This window comes from Sardina pilchardus, chromosome 14 (genome assembly GCF_963854185.1).
Source record: "Sardina pilchardus chromosome 14, fSarPil1.1, whole genome shotgun sequence".
Lineage (NCBI taxonomy): Eukaryota > Metazoa > Chordata > Actinopteri > Clupeiformes > Clupeidae > Sardina > Sardina pilchardus.
The window spans coordinates 19983311-19998054 of NC_085007.1; the positions used below are offsets into that span (position 1 = coordinate 19983311).

Sequence of the window (14744 nt, forward strand, 5' to 3'; positions counted from 1 at the left end):
TTGCTCATAGATTTTTTATTAATTGTTTGAAACAATCCACATATATTTGTAAACAAGATAACCATTTTCAAAAATACATTCTTATCAGAAACATTTCAATGTTAAACATTATTTACAATTAGTTATTTTTCAACATGAAATAGCCTACTTTCATCTGATAAGGCACATTCAGCTACTGCTGCTTTCACATGATGGACTTCAGGAAATAAATACTGAAGTAAGCCTAAAGCAAGGTTATACTGGGGAAATTTACCCATAAGCTACAAAAATAAAAGTAGATCCAAGCACTTTCACAGTTCATAATGAGCTATACCTTTGGTCAGCTGGTCATTCACACATAGTAGGTGACCGATTTGTATTAAATGAAAGCAATTAATATGATTAACATAGTAAACACGATTTATAGTAGTAAACAATAGTAAACTAATTAATTCCTTTGTGTAAACAGAGACACATCTACAGCAATTAGCCGAATTAGGCAAACAGCTAAGCTCCATGTATCAAACCCATTCCTGTATTTCACAGATCTCTTAATTAGCTCTGTATATTTTACATTATCCGTTTGAGTCCTTCTCATAACATACCTTGTTAGCTACTCCATCCTAGTCCAGGGATAGGCAACTTTGATAATAGGGAGGGCCACAAATATACAAATATTTTCTTGTCAGAAGGTCAAATGTGACCACGCATGTCCACCACTGGGATAAATAGGATTAAATGTAGTATGTATGCAATTTAATTAAACCAACATACATTAATTTCATATGTTCTATACTCAAATGCATTTTTAAATATTGCTTCTATTCATGAATGAAGTCAATGAACTTAAAACATTACAAAGAAATATTACACATTCTCCCACAGTGAAGAACACTCTCAACCCCACTGGATTTTCTATGTAGGAAGCGTCCCTATTGGTGGACAGTATCATTACAATAAGGGTCCGGTTCAGATGCGGTAAAAACCATGTGAAACGAAACGAACGTTGTAATGACATTTGAAAATTGATCCGCGGGCCGCACTGACTGAGGAGGAGGAACACATGCGGCACAGCAGTTGCCCATCCCTGTCCTAGACCACGTGGCCTACTTGATGTTGCCTAACAGTGTCATATTTCCCTTCATCAGGTACAAACCTCTGAGGCTTAATATAAAAACACAGCAAAATAGTATGACCTATTAAACCTACGCCCTATGGCACGTTTAAAAAAAAATAACATGAAGCAGTAGCCTATCCTGTTGGACTGCATTTAGATTCTGCATACTGCAGTCGTTTCAATAGTTCTGATGAAGTGTTTTTATTTTGTGATCATTCAAAAGGGAATGCTATCCAGAAGGTCTGGGGATAGGTACCCTTCTGGCGAGGGCATCTGTTTTATGTTTGAAGAGCTGGGAGCCAAAGGAGCATTGGATCTCAGTAGGAGGCTGTTCTGTGGATCAGTGCCATCCACCACAGTATATTCTGGCGAGGGCTGTGCTGATGATTGAGGAACCGACGACTCTGGAGCTGTTGCTGAGGCCACCTGTGATTCTTGGTAATCCATTAATGGCTGACGGGGTGCGAAATTGACATCCTCTGTGGGGGATAAGGATGGGCTGTGATCTTCAGTTGATTGGTTCATGCTCATGTTGACGCCTGGCTCAGTGGTGTTGCCTTTCTCATCTTCTAGCACGAGCAAGTGGAAATCTGGCTCTTTCCTGGTCTGATCACGTTTCATTTTGTCCTGTTTATTGATGGCCTCCCCTTTTTGGTTCTGCTTCTCAGGGGTCAAAACCACTTCTCCCAATGGAGTTACTTGTTTCACTTGAGCATACAGATCTGGCGTGCCAGGCCATGAATCTTGAGACGTTGCCACCACCACCTGCGATTGGGTTTCGGTTCGGGGAGTTGCAGTGGGATCAAGATTCGATGATGACGACAGCATAGGGGTTCGAAACTCCACCGACTCTGGCTCTGGCAGGTCTTGTTCACAACAACTGGCCCGACCAGAGTCATCATCATGGAAATCACTGATCAGATGTGTGCTGTCAGAGGGGGAGTTGTCGATGAGGAATGCTGTCTCCAGATCCTGCTCAATTGCACTGGGCTTCTCTAAATCTACCTCAATAAACTCTACCCAGGGGTCATTGTTGTAGAGGTCAGACCTTAGGACAGCATGACTGGTCAGAATTGAGGTGAGCTCGGACAGTTTTCCTTTCTGTTTTCAAGCACAGAAAAATAGGTTTATGGACTGAGTCACAGCATCCGTGTGTCAGCATTTTATTACTATTATCCCTCAGCACAAGAGACCAGCAATGCATTTGTAAAGGGTAACTATCACTGGTATTTGATTTGGCATACATTTGTAATAATTACATACCTGAAGAAGTTCTGGGTCAATGCCTCTGATTTTGGGGCCAGGGACAGGAGGCAAGAAAATCACCATGAGTCTGAAAGAGTGAAGTGGCATAAATAGTCACATGCCAGTTCAGAGCAATTTTTATTTTCTGACAAGCTCATGATACAATTTATAAATTCTATATTTCTGTATTTCAACTGATTAATCATGTTGCATTTCTGTATGCTTAATTGTGCTTTGCATTGGAGTTCAATAATCAATGGGATAGAAAAATCTTCATGCAGCTAATGTTGCTGCTCACCATCAACTTGTAGTATTTGTATAGTGTTATGAAGGAAAGACTTACTTCTTCTGTCGGGAGACCAGTACCAGCATACCAATGACAGCAAAGCCCACTGCTGTAAAGATGAACCCTACAGCTATTGGAACCCTTGATTCTAGGAAAGAGAGAGAGGAAATACCTACTCGTGAGTCAAACGTTGTCTTTCTTTTAAAATAAGGAACAGAATTATGCATATAAACATGCTTGTGAGGGAGTGAGGCCTTTTTCTACCTGTGGCTGGTACACTGATCATTATGGATTCACTGAAGTTGCTGAAGTTATTGGAACTTTTCATCTTGCATCGTAGTCTGATTTCATAATCTGTGTTTGTGCGAAGCCCATAGATGTATTTCTTGGTCTCTGTGTCTGCATCCAGCTACAAAAGATGATCAAATTAGACTCAGTGGTTGAAGGCACAGCCATATCAAAGCAATACTAATCAGAAATACTTTATACATTAGTATCTGTTTGTTAAGTAATTTTGCATTGTGCAAAAGGAGTAAAATATTATTTCTAATCTATTTTAAATACTTTTGATAGATTATTGGTGCTTACTATGTTCCAAGTGGCTGAACCAGGCTCTCGGTAATGAGTCTCGTACGCCAGGGATAACCAACCTTCCTCCACACTCACTGCTGCTGATGGTGGAGGCTCCCAGCTTATGAGTACATCAGTGTACATCTTGGTCATGCCCACACTCAGAATGGTCCAGTTCAACCCAACAGGTGGGTCCGGATATACTAATAAAAATATTAGAATTTTGAGAATTTTGATTCAAACCATATTGCAAATCCAATATCAGTATTACTATAGTAGTATACTGATAGTATACTATCAGTAGTACTATAGCCCAATGTGTAGAATATTAAAGGGATAGTTCGGATTTTAAGACACGAAGTTATATGGGTTCCCTGTCAGCAACGTTGTGCATCAGCACTGACTTACCCCCCGACAGCGTCCTGTGAGCCGAGATCCAGACGGTTTTTGATCGTTTTTGATGCCGGACTATTTTCTTCAGCAAGTTTCTGGGGTCACGAAAGTAAAGTGTTTTTCTTCTCAAAACCATATGCGTTCAACAGAGTGATATATTTGCACCACAAAAACGTTGTCCAGCTGTCAGTAGCGCGCAGTGATAGGAATCGCGAAAAATAAGTAAGTGATAACGAGGTTTGAATTTTTCCTGGACAACGTTTTTGTGGTGCAAATATATCACTCTTTTGAACGCATATGGTTTTGAGAAGAAAAACACTTTACTTTCGTGACCCCAGAAACTTGCCGGACTACTTTCTTCAGCATCAAAAACCGGCTGGATCTCGGCTCACAGGACGCTGTTGCGGGGTAAGTCAGTGCTGATGCACAACGTTGCTGACGGGGAACCCATATAACTTCGTGTCTTAAAACCCGAACTATCCCTTTAAAGGAACACTCCACCGTTTTTTCATATTAAACTATGTTATTCCCTTAACTAAGACGAGTTGATACATACCACGTTTCAATGCGTGCACTCACTGGCATTTAGCTAGCCCAATGCATTCATTAGGATCCAAAGAGAGATGAAGTCAGAAGCGACCAAACACCTCCATGTTTTCCCTATTAAAATACAGTTACACGAGTAGTCACACGACCAAGTATGGTGAGACAAAATAAAACGTGGTGCATTTCTAAGCAGGCAAAAGGGATAACTATATTGTGTGGCGGAATAACATTGGGAGCACTTAGACTGCGCAGTAATATCCTCACTCAAAAGTGAAACTGAAAGTGCTAGAGTGAGGATATTACTGCGCCACACAATATAGTTATCCCTCTTACCTACTTACAAATGCACCACGTTTTATTTTGTCTCATCATACTTGGTTGTGTAACTGTATTTTAATAGGGAAAACATGGAGGCGTTTGGTCGCTTCTAACTTCATCTCTGTTTGGATCCTAATGAATGCATTGGGCTAGCTAAGTGCTATCAAAGTTGCACCGCGCGCCAGAGCCAGTGAGTGCACGCATTGAAACGTGAGAGGTACTCGTCTTAGTTAAGGGAATAACGTAGTTTAATATGAAAAAACGGTGAAGTGTTCCTTTAAGAGTTCACCATAGCATTACCATGGCATAGTGTATAGAATATAGGTTTCAGAAACTTGGTCAACAGTGATCACTGAAAAGAGTTAGCATTCATGGCTCACCAATAGTCTCCACTGTGAAAAGGTCTTCATCATAGATAATGGACTGATCACGCGAGCGTAGCTCAATTTTGTAAGCCACCCATACTTGTGTGTGCCGTTTGTCAAAGTAACACTCATTTTCTCTTAGTAAGGTGTATTTAGGGCATTCCTTCCATTCTCCAGGTCTAGGAGATATGATAGGTAGATACAAAGAGGAAAATATAAAAGGAACATTGCTATAGTTAATTTAGCTATTTCCTAAGAGCAAGAGTGCTACAGTAAGTTACTTTTTCCATTTCAATGCCCCACCACTCCATTCAGACAGTGTGGTATCAAGTGACAGTTAGGAAGAGATGTTAAATTAAGCAATGATGACTCTTACACCTTCATTATCACTTAAGACTGTACATCACTTTAGTTATTTTGAGAGGACAGCAAATACAAGCTGTACACTCACTACTTTAAATTGTATCAAATAGTCATTTCTTTAGTGTTGTCCCATGAAAATATATAATAAAATATTCACAGAAATGTGAGGGGTGTACTCACTTTTGTGGGATACTGAATGTGTAGAAGAGCCTGAGGTCTCCAGGCTCTGTGAGGTTCTGGAATGTTCCAACATTCCAAGAGCAGTAGAATGATTCCATTTCTCTTGAAACACAGCCAGTCAAGTGAGGCCTTTGAGACTGATCTAAATGGGGAGACTGCTCTAAATGGGGAGTAAGAAAAACAAAAAAACAGTGAGATTCAAAAAGTATGCTGTATCCCTTTCATGAGACAAATTTCTTATAAAATAAGGAAATTAATTATGCATATTAACATACTTGTGAGGGAGCCAGGCCTTTTTCTACCTGTGGCTGGTACACTGATCATTATGGAGTCACTGAAGTTGCTGAAGTTATTGGAAGTTTTACACTTGCATCTTATTCTGATTTCATAATCTGTGTTTGTGCGAAGCCCATAGATGTTTTTTTTGGTCTCACAGTCTGCATTCAGCTACAAAAGAGGATAAAATTAGACTCAGTGGTTAAGTGAAGGCACAGCCATATCAAAGCAATACTAATCAAAAATATTTTATATATTAGTATCTGTTTGTTAAGTAATTGTGCATTGTGCAAAATGAGTAAAATATTATTTCTAATCTCTGTTTTTAATTATTTTGATAGATTATTGGTCCTTACTATGTTCCAAGTGGCTGAACCAGGCTCTCGGTAATGAGTCTCGTACGCCAGGGATAACCAACCTTCCTCCACACTCACTGCTGCCGATGGTGGAGGCTCCCAGCTTATGAGTACATCAGTGTACATCTTGGTCATGCCCACACTCAGAATGGTCCAGTTCAACCCAACAGGTGGGTCCGGATATACTAATACAAATATTTGAAATTTGAGAATTTTGATTCAAACCATATTGCAAATCCAATATCAGTATCTATAGCCCAATGTGTAGAATATTAAGAGTTCCCCATAGCATTACCATAGTGTATAGAATATGGGTTTCAGAAACTTGGTCAACAGTGATCACTGAAAAGAGTTAGCATTCATGGCTCACCAATAGTCTCCACTGTGAAAAGGTCTTCATCATAGATAATTGACTCATCACGCGAGCGTAGCTCGATTTTGTAATCCTCCCAAAATTGTGTGTGCTCTTCGTCAAAGAAACACTCATTTTCTCTCAGTAAGGTGTATTTAGGGCATTCCTTCCATTCTCTAGGATATATGATAGGTAGATACAAAGAGGAAGATATAAAAGAAACATTGCTATAGTTAATTTAGCTATTTCCTAAGAACAAGAGTCCTAAGTTACTTTTTCCATTACAATGCCCCACCACTCCATTCGGACAGTGTTGTATTAAGTGACAGTTAAGAGATGTTAAATTAGGCAATGACTTTTACACCTTCATTTTCACTTAGGACTGTAATCACTTTAGTTATTTTGAAGGGACAGCAAATACAAGCTGTACCATGAAAAGATATAATAAAATATTAGCAGAAATGTGAAGAGTGTACTCACGTTTGTGTATCGTATGTGTAGAAGAGCCTGAGGTCTCCAGGCTCTGTGAGGTTCTGGAATGTTCCAACACTCCAAGAGCAGTAGAATGATTGCATTTCTCTTGAAACACAGCCAGTCAAGTGAGGCCTTTGAGACTGCTCTAAATGGGGAGTAAGAAAAAAAAAAAAAAAAAAAACCAGTGAGATTCAAACAGTATGCTGTATCCCTTTCATAAGACAGAGATAAACACAACATGTTTTGAATGTTTTTCTAAAGCTCAATTATGCAGAAACACAACACCAGTAGGTTACAAGTCCACTGATTGACTGGTGTCTTCCTAGAAGGATGTCTTCCTGGAAGGAGTTGTTCTAATGTTTGAAATATGTGAAGGCACTTGTGTGTCAGGATAAGGTTACCATCAGAAGTCTTTCACAGAATCGCTCCACATAACCCTTCAGATATTTCATTTAAAACAGGAATAGGAGTGGGGAAATTAATCATGTTCCAACTACATAAATAAACCATCCTAAAAATAAGCAAGCAACTGCATTAACTAACTTATTCTAAAATACTGTCATTAAAATGTGATTTGAAACAGAGTAATTAGCCTAGTTAAGAAAAAAAAATCAGACTTAGAACTGTATTTATATTGTTGTATTACAATGCATTACAATTACACTTTGATAGACTATGAAACAGATCTTGGTGTTCGTGTTCTCTGGTGTTAGTGTGTTCAAAGAGACAAAGTAAGTTAAAAATTAGCCTGTTTAGCAGAAAAACCCTAAAAAGTGTCATTTAAGACTGGAGAAAGAGAGTGATCTGAAATTATGATGAAACTGGATTTCAGCTTAAGTAAGCTTTACATGCATGTGTTTATGTATGGCTCTCAAATGTAAATGTTGATATATCACTTCATATTCTAAATGTTGATGTATCACTTCATGCCTTGCTCCCATATACAGTGTTGCTTCTCAAAATAAAAACATTGGGTTTGGATTGAATCTAGTCATCAAAACACCTCAACATAATAATAACGTTGACGTCAGACAGAAAGGAAAAACCAGTGTGCCTTGTGCAGGAAATGATTGTTCCCCCTCCATTAGACCGAGCGTGTTCCTGTACAAGTGAGGCTAATATCACATTAATCCGTGATAGATCCTGAACAGGTAAATGTATCTGGAAATAGAGGCACTTTTATATTAATGCCCTACTGCAGACCATATGCGTCTTCTCATTTTAACAAAAAGAAAAGGAAAAACAATGTATTTGTAAAAGCTGTACCTTTCAACCAATTAAGTATGGCATTAAGGGGAGGGAAGGCCAGTGATGGCTATTTCAGGACCCTGCTTGATGGATATGGAATGTAAAAGCCATATAATTTTCTCAACCTCTTGTCCGCCCGCAAGCACTCTACCCTACTTTTGGCTATATTTGATCCATCTGGTTATGACTCATTCTACTGCCCTCTTCTTGTCCTGCTCCAACTCCACTCAAGTAGGCTTCAAGTCCTACATAGGTACAAGTGTCTCTTCTAATGCAGAATCCATCTGTTCAGCTGAGAATGCACAGTTCCAGCGCTACTGCACAAAAATCTCTCAATGCACTTACGTAATGTTATGTAACATTACACAAAACAGGGAGCAGTGTGGACATCAGTTAAGTACAATACACTGAAGAGTGTACTCCACACTGAAGAGGAATGTCGGTATAAACACTCTTCACTTCTTTACAAACTTTCAGCTTACTGACCAACAAACGAGACAGCGTTTCCCAGTTTCTCTGCGTCTATAATCACGTGTGTTAACAGACAAACTCTCCTTAGTGCATTTGAAAGGAATTTCAAGAGCCTGATGGGTCTGTAGGGAGGGGTTTGTATCTCGACAAATCACCGCATGTGCACAGTGGAATGGGCGGTATAGAAACTGTTGTGTTTAAAGAGCAAGAAAGCAGTGTATAGAGAGTTTCAATTGTGCCAGATTCATTGAGGCATGTGCACTCGACGTACCTTGCTTTTTTGGCATGATTCTGTTTACAGTGCAGAGACGGATGTTTTATAAACTAGAGGGAGGCACTTGCAAAATAATTGGGTGGCTGCTATTGAGTAAAACTTGTGTTACCTCAAACTGAATTTGAATATGTTGAGTCTCTATTTGAATTGCTGAATTTGAGTTATTCTATTGAGAAACCGAATTTGAATCGTATATTCTGAAATTGAATTCATTACATTAAAACTGAACTCATTTGCTCTGATTAATAAATTATCCTCACTGGACTTTGTCTCAACCGAGACAAAAACAGCTGGTTACTAAGGAAGAGTAATTGAGTGCAGATCAATTGTTATCTCAGCATGGGAGCCTCGGTCTCCGACACTGTCCGATAGTTTGTAAGGATGATAAACTTCAAAGGTTCAGCCCGGCGATCAGGTAGAGATAAAGTTTGTGAACGGTGATACAAAAAAAAGCACGTCCAAGGCACTCAATCAAACTTAAAAATAGAAGGAAAGATTTAAAAAGCCTTTATTAGGTATGGCTGAAGTCATTTTTACGCAAATCCAACATAGGCTATTCAAATTCGGTTTGAGGTGACACAAGTTTTACTCCATAGGCTGCAAGTGCCTGCACTGACCTCACACACCATTCCTAGAAACGAGTGCACACTAAAGATAGCCAAGACCATAACTGCACGTAGAACATGACCAAGAGATCATTGTGGAGATGGCCCACAATATATGCCCCTTAGCAGTGGAGAAGAAGATGGATAACTTACCTTTCAAATTCGGGGGTAACCCCTGCATTGCCACATCATGAACAAGGCCGAGAAAACCAATGAGAAGTACTTGGATTGCCATGTCAGAATCCCTGGAAAGGCCAGAAAGCATAAGTCCATAACTGCATGCTCATTAAACCTTAAAAACACCGGTCTTATGAATCGTGAAATATGAGACACACAGAAGTTTGTAGTACATTAACATTGTTGTTAACTCATGCAAAGTCAAATTAAGCCTGTGCCAGTCTGACTGATGCTATCCTGTAGATCAGTACAAATTTGCATTAAGCCCATGAACATACTTTAACTGACATGTGAGTGGTTTGGAATAAAGTCTTTCTAAATCTTAGAATTCTCAGATTCTCAACTCCCAATATAGGCGTTAGTGATATGCTGGCTCACTCAAACACAACGTCCATCAACATAATGTTAAATATGCTCCTGATACCCTTCATGATCTTCTGCTCTGTAAGTATATTGATTTGATCATGGGGGTCACAATAGCTTGTGAGTTAATGATCAAGTTTGTGCAAAGTGGCCTCAATTGCCTTTTTAGTTGAAACTTGTTGAATTTGCTTCTTTTTTGTGTCCATGGAAGTACCAGTCAGGTGTCCTTTCCCATGTATTTACTGTATGTAGACGGGGTTAAAGCCATATGGAAATAATCTAAAAGAAACACGTCACCAGTAGAGGTATTTGAGATCTAGTGTCTTCTGTAGTGTATTCTGGCCCAACCTTTTGAACATAATCCATTTTTAATACCAAACAGAGGCACTTTGGCAACAACACAATGAAATAAACCACAGAGTTATATGTTACAGGGTACAATTTTTCTAAATTACTGTCGTATATAGTAACATGTATTTTTTATATCATAACTGCATACATAAATTCACAGAAATTATTGGTTTTCAAGGAAACCACATCTGATTGGCAACGTTGTGAAACCTAACCAAGTAAACAGGCCACAGAAGAACATGACATCCGTCTTAGGCCAAATAATACTGGGCTCTATCCAGAAGTTGTGAAATGAGGGCCTCCTCTTTGGCAACCTTCCAGTTCTCTGCCCCAGCAGAAAGTTAAATTCGAAGAAAAGTCTCAAAGTTTGTTCAATTACTCTGTCTATCAGCTACAAACAGACACAGTACAGATGGTTTCGTTCTGATAAGAATAATTTCACAAAAGAAAGCAGCCTGTATTTGTCATTGTCAAAAACAAGTCAAGTGCCTGCGATAGGGCAAACTCAAGTACACCCTTCAAACAGAAGTGTAGTTGTCAGTCATACCCAATGCAAGCCAGTCTAGTTCTTTGATAGCTGACATTCTCTGTCCTCTCCCTCTTGGATCATGCAAACCCACATACAAATGTCAGATACTGCGCAGAATTGACAAAAACAGCTAAGACATCCTGTCAACAAAATGCAGGCATTCAAGAAGGCTTGCACAGGCTGGCAAAATGTGCATAGATCTGTTTCACGCTAATTGACTGATTTCCCATTAAAGGAAAAGAGAAAACCCTGTGCACTGTGAAAGTGTCTTTGGCACCTATCTTCACAAAACTGTGCAATGGTTACAAGTACAAGTACAACGTACAAGTTAATGGTGATTAACTTGTACTCTCTTACAACCTTAAAAACACTGGTCTTATGAGCTGTGAAATAATGAAAGACACACAGAAGTTTGCAGTACATTAAAATGGTTGTTAACTCATGCAAAGTAAAATGAAGCCTGTGGCAGTCTGACTGATGCGATCCCGTAGATCAGTACAAAGTACTGTATAAAGTACAACTTGTACTCTCTCCAGTATATTTTCATTGAAACTGCATATGCTCACATCTTAATTAAACAACTCTGCCAATCTTCCACTCCCAGGCTTACACAGATTTTTTTGCTGTCCATCAACTTATTGAAAAGCTGCTTCCACTGCTGATGTGCATTATGGGCCTTGGCAATATGCATGTTAACTAACAGTCCAATTCCCAACTGACATTGTCAATTAGCAGTGGTATAGTCTACGTGATACGCAGGACTACGCAGTATACCCACTTAAAAAGCATCACCATCTCAGTATACCCCCACTTAGTAGGCAAGAATACATATTGACATTTGGGGTTGATCACAGTATACCCACTATGTAACTACTACACTATACACTACAGATAACTAACTACACCACTGTTCATAAGTGACACAGTTGACATATGAATACTCAGATTGAACATTAGTTTGCTTGCTGTACCACCATACCATACTGTGCACATATTGATAATAAAAACATGCAAGCTGAATTAAAAAGTTCAAATAATTTAGGACTATCTAATGCACATTAGTCACCAATTACTTGGACAGTTCAATAGAAATGTCAATAGTGTCACTTTCAACTCCACATTCTGTATATCAAACAAGATATAACTCTGATCCTTATGAAAGCCTATTTCATGAAAGGACATTAACTTTACGTTTTCATCTTTAAAACTGGCCCACCAACTATGGAGCAAAAAACGCTATCATCATCATCATCATAATTAACAACAACTGAGTTCCTGTGGGCATTGTTACTATTGGTAATAATAATAATAATAATAATAATAATAATAATAATAAACATGTCATTTATAGGATGTTCTGTCAACAAATGAATGTAAACTTATGCGTAACACGCTTCCTAAGCGGATCTGCTGAATATCACATCCTATTCCTCAAAATAGTATAGGCTGATATTCTTTAAAATTACCGTTCGATGTGGTATCGGGATGACGGTGTCCAGAGAAGAAGAGACCATGCAGAATATTCTAAAATATATACCTTGGGTCACTTTTTCGAGTCATTTGAGTTTTCTAAACATAATGTTCGGGCAAATATCAGCCTGCGTCAGCTCTAGTCTCAGCGCGCTGTAAACCTGTTCGAGGGTTTCTCTTCGGAACTGCTTGCCAGAAATCTCTATTTAAGCGCCACCCTCAGGCATTCCAAACACAAGGCAGTGCCCTGTTTTCCACGAAAGACTTTTCTGCGAATTCGCCAACCCAGAGGCGCTTGTAGGCTATTTCTCCCAAGCCAAGTAGCCCAAGTATTTGTTATACATACGCAGATGACGTAGCTTATTCTTGGTCACTTATGCAGTGTCCATGCAGTCAAAGATAAATGCAATGAACAGTCTTACAAAGTGAGTTTTGTTGTACTAAGACGGGCTGGTCTAATATGGATGTATACGTCTGAAACAGGCTACAATCTGTTCTTTTTTGTAGTATACCTAGTTCCATTTTGTAAGGTATTATTGAAGGGCGACATTACCCGTTACGATAACCTTGTTCCTAATCCTGTTGTATCCTAAATGTAGTTCTATTGGTCAGTCATAGGCAGTATGGCTTCAACTGTTCTCTGTGTGATTTATGCATGTTGCTAAGCTCGCTTGGGGGGCGGTGGGAAAAGCCACTAGAACTGCAATGTGTTATGCGCAGTGTCCAGTACCAGGCTACAACGTGACCATAGCCTGACACGTGCGGTAAGACTGTTGCGCATACCGAGGTGTGCTCAGTGCAAATACGATTGATAGAGACCGACAATGCACATTTTGTGCCACAATACAACCCCTAACTATAAACTCGAACGTGTGTTTCAAACATCTGGGTGCGGGGGTTGCACATAGCCACGACTGATCATCCTGTCCTCCTGAAATTTGGGTTTGCCGTATTATTATCACAAAGTCTGGCAGCTGCAAGGATGTTAAAGAGCTAGATCTAGGCCTATTTATAAAGCGGCAGCCAGTGTTATTGTAAACAAATTGCTGTCCACGGCAAAAGGGTATAGCCTAGTTCCGAGCACATGGTTCCCATGGTCATGGAAATCCTAGACAACGAATGGTAAAATCTCATGTTCAGGCCTGAAACAATTGAGAGCAAGTACATGCATTGGAAAGGTAATGGAAAATGAATCTATGTTTTGGGAATTGTTGACATTTGATGTAGGGCTGTCACTTTCTCAAAAATCATTGAATCGATTGTATAGGCCTAATCGATTCCCCACGTAGGCCTATACGTTTCAATGTTCAAAAATAAAGGCCAACACTGCCATTAGAACGAGCGTAAGGGTGGCGCCAGAGACAGGTCAGCATTTCTGATTATTAATTCGGTGACTACAGGTACCCTGGAAATCCAGAGTTCTCGCGAAAGCACTATTTGATTTGTGTCAGGAGCATTAATTTCGCAAGCTTCGAGTTTATACTTCTCCATAGTTTGAGCTTCTGCCCAAAATCAAAAGTGCTTCCATATCGAACTCCTCAAATGAGTAGGAGTTATCACTCATCTCCCATGTCGCGCAGGTTAATCACCGTTGCCCTTGGATAGCACCAAGCCGCGCAAGCCCATTTCTTTCCGGCGCGTAAAATTGTTGAGAATTTGCTGTTTAGCCCTCGCAATGAATGCCTACTGTACTTTCGAAATAATTTCCTTTTCTGCTTGCGTCTGAGTTGTGTTAATAATATATATCGCCAAAAAATAAGTAATTTAATAAAAAATCGATTCAATCTTTTCGTTTTCGAAACGTGTGTTGGTTGGTCGAACGCAAAAGTGACAGCTCTAGTCATGCAGGTGTAGTAAGGTCAGGTGTACAACGTTTCTGCAGCACAGAGCAGTTTTCGCTTACTTTGCCTATTCTTCAATTTTCATTCACTTGGGCATAACCACTGGTGTCAAGTATCAGATGAGTTACAGAAGCACTATTCTCTTGTATAGGTCAGTTAGAAGCCATATAAAGCAGCAACTAATTTGTAGGCTTTCTAGTTCTACATTGGGATGTGGGTGAGACGAACCTGTGTTCATTCATGGCTTTGGAGAAAATCCCTCAATGACACACACACACACACACACACATACTCAACCTGTGCCCTAACAACCGGCTGCAGAGATATTAATCATTAACTTTGGAATCCATGCAGTGTTATCACTTCCTTCTGGGGTTTTTTCTATTATTATTATTTTTATTATTATTATTCCTATCTTTCTACTGGACACTGATGATACATAAAAACATCTTCCATTTATCTCTAAAGCATGCACTGCACACATTATGATGAAAGAGGAGCTCATGCACTGTCCTCTCTCTTTCTCACACACAGCTCCATGTAATGATTCACTTGTGTTTCTGATTTTATACATCTGCTTTTGCTTATCTCAAAA

The 14744-nt window shown here is 39.4% G+C and overlaps 1 protein-coding gene across 2 annotated transcripts; it reads right to left on the minus strand.

Annotated features, from left to right (window-relative positions):
• ghrb (growth hormone receptor b) lies at positions 1-12473 on the minus strand. Of its 2 annotated transcripts, XM_062555256.1 has the most exons (13): positions 12305-12473; positions 9572-9663; positions 6827-6965; positions 6365-6522; positions 5995-6179; positions 5638-5809; positions 5363-5522; positions 4835-4998; positions 3216-3400; positions 2892-3036; positions 2685-2775; positions 2360-2429; positions 1-2197 (listed from the first exon to the last, which is right to left on the minus strand). In XM_062555256.1, the coding sequence occupies exons 2-13, from the start codon at positions 9651-9653 to the stop codon at positions 1313-1315; spliced, it is 2436 nt and encodes an 811-aa protein (XP_062411240.1). In that variant the 5' UTR covers positions 9654-9663; positions 12305-12473; the 3' UTR covers positions 1-1312. The 2 variants fall into 2 exon arrangements, with proteins under 2 accessions (XP_062411240.1, XP_062411241.1); XM_062555257.1 differs by lacking the exons at positions 9572-9663; positions 12305-12473 and adding an exon at positions 9370-9374 and having other exon boundaries at positions 6827-6967.
• Between the last annotated feature and the right edge of the window lie 2271 nt (positions 12474-14744).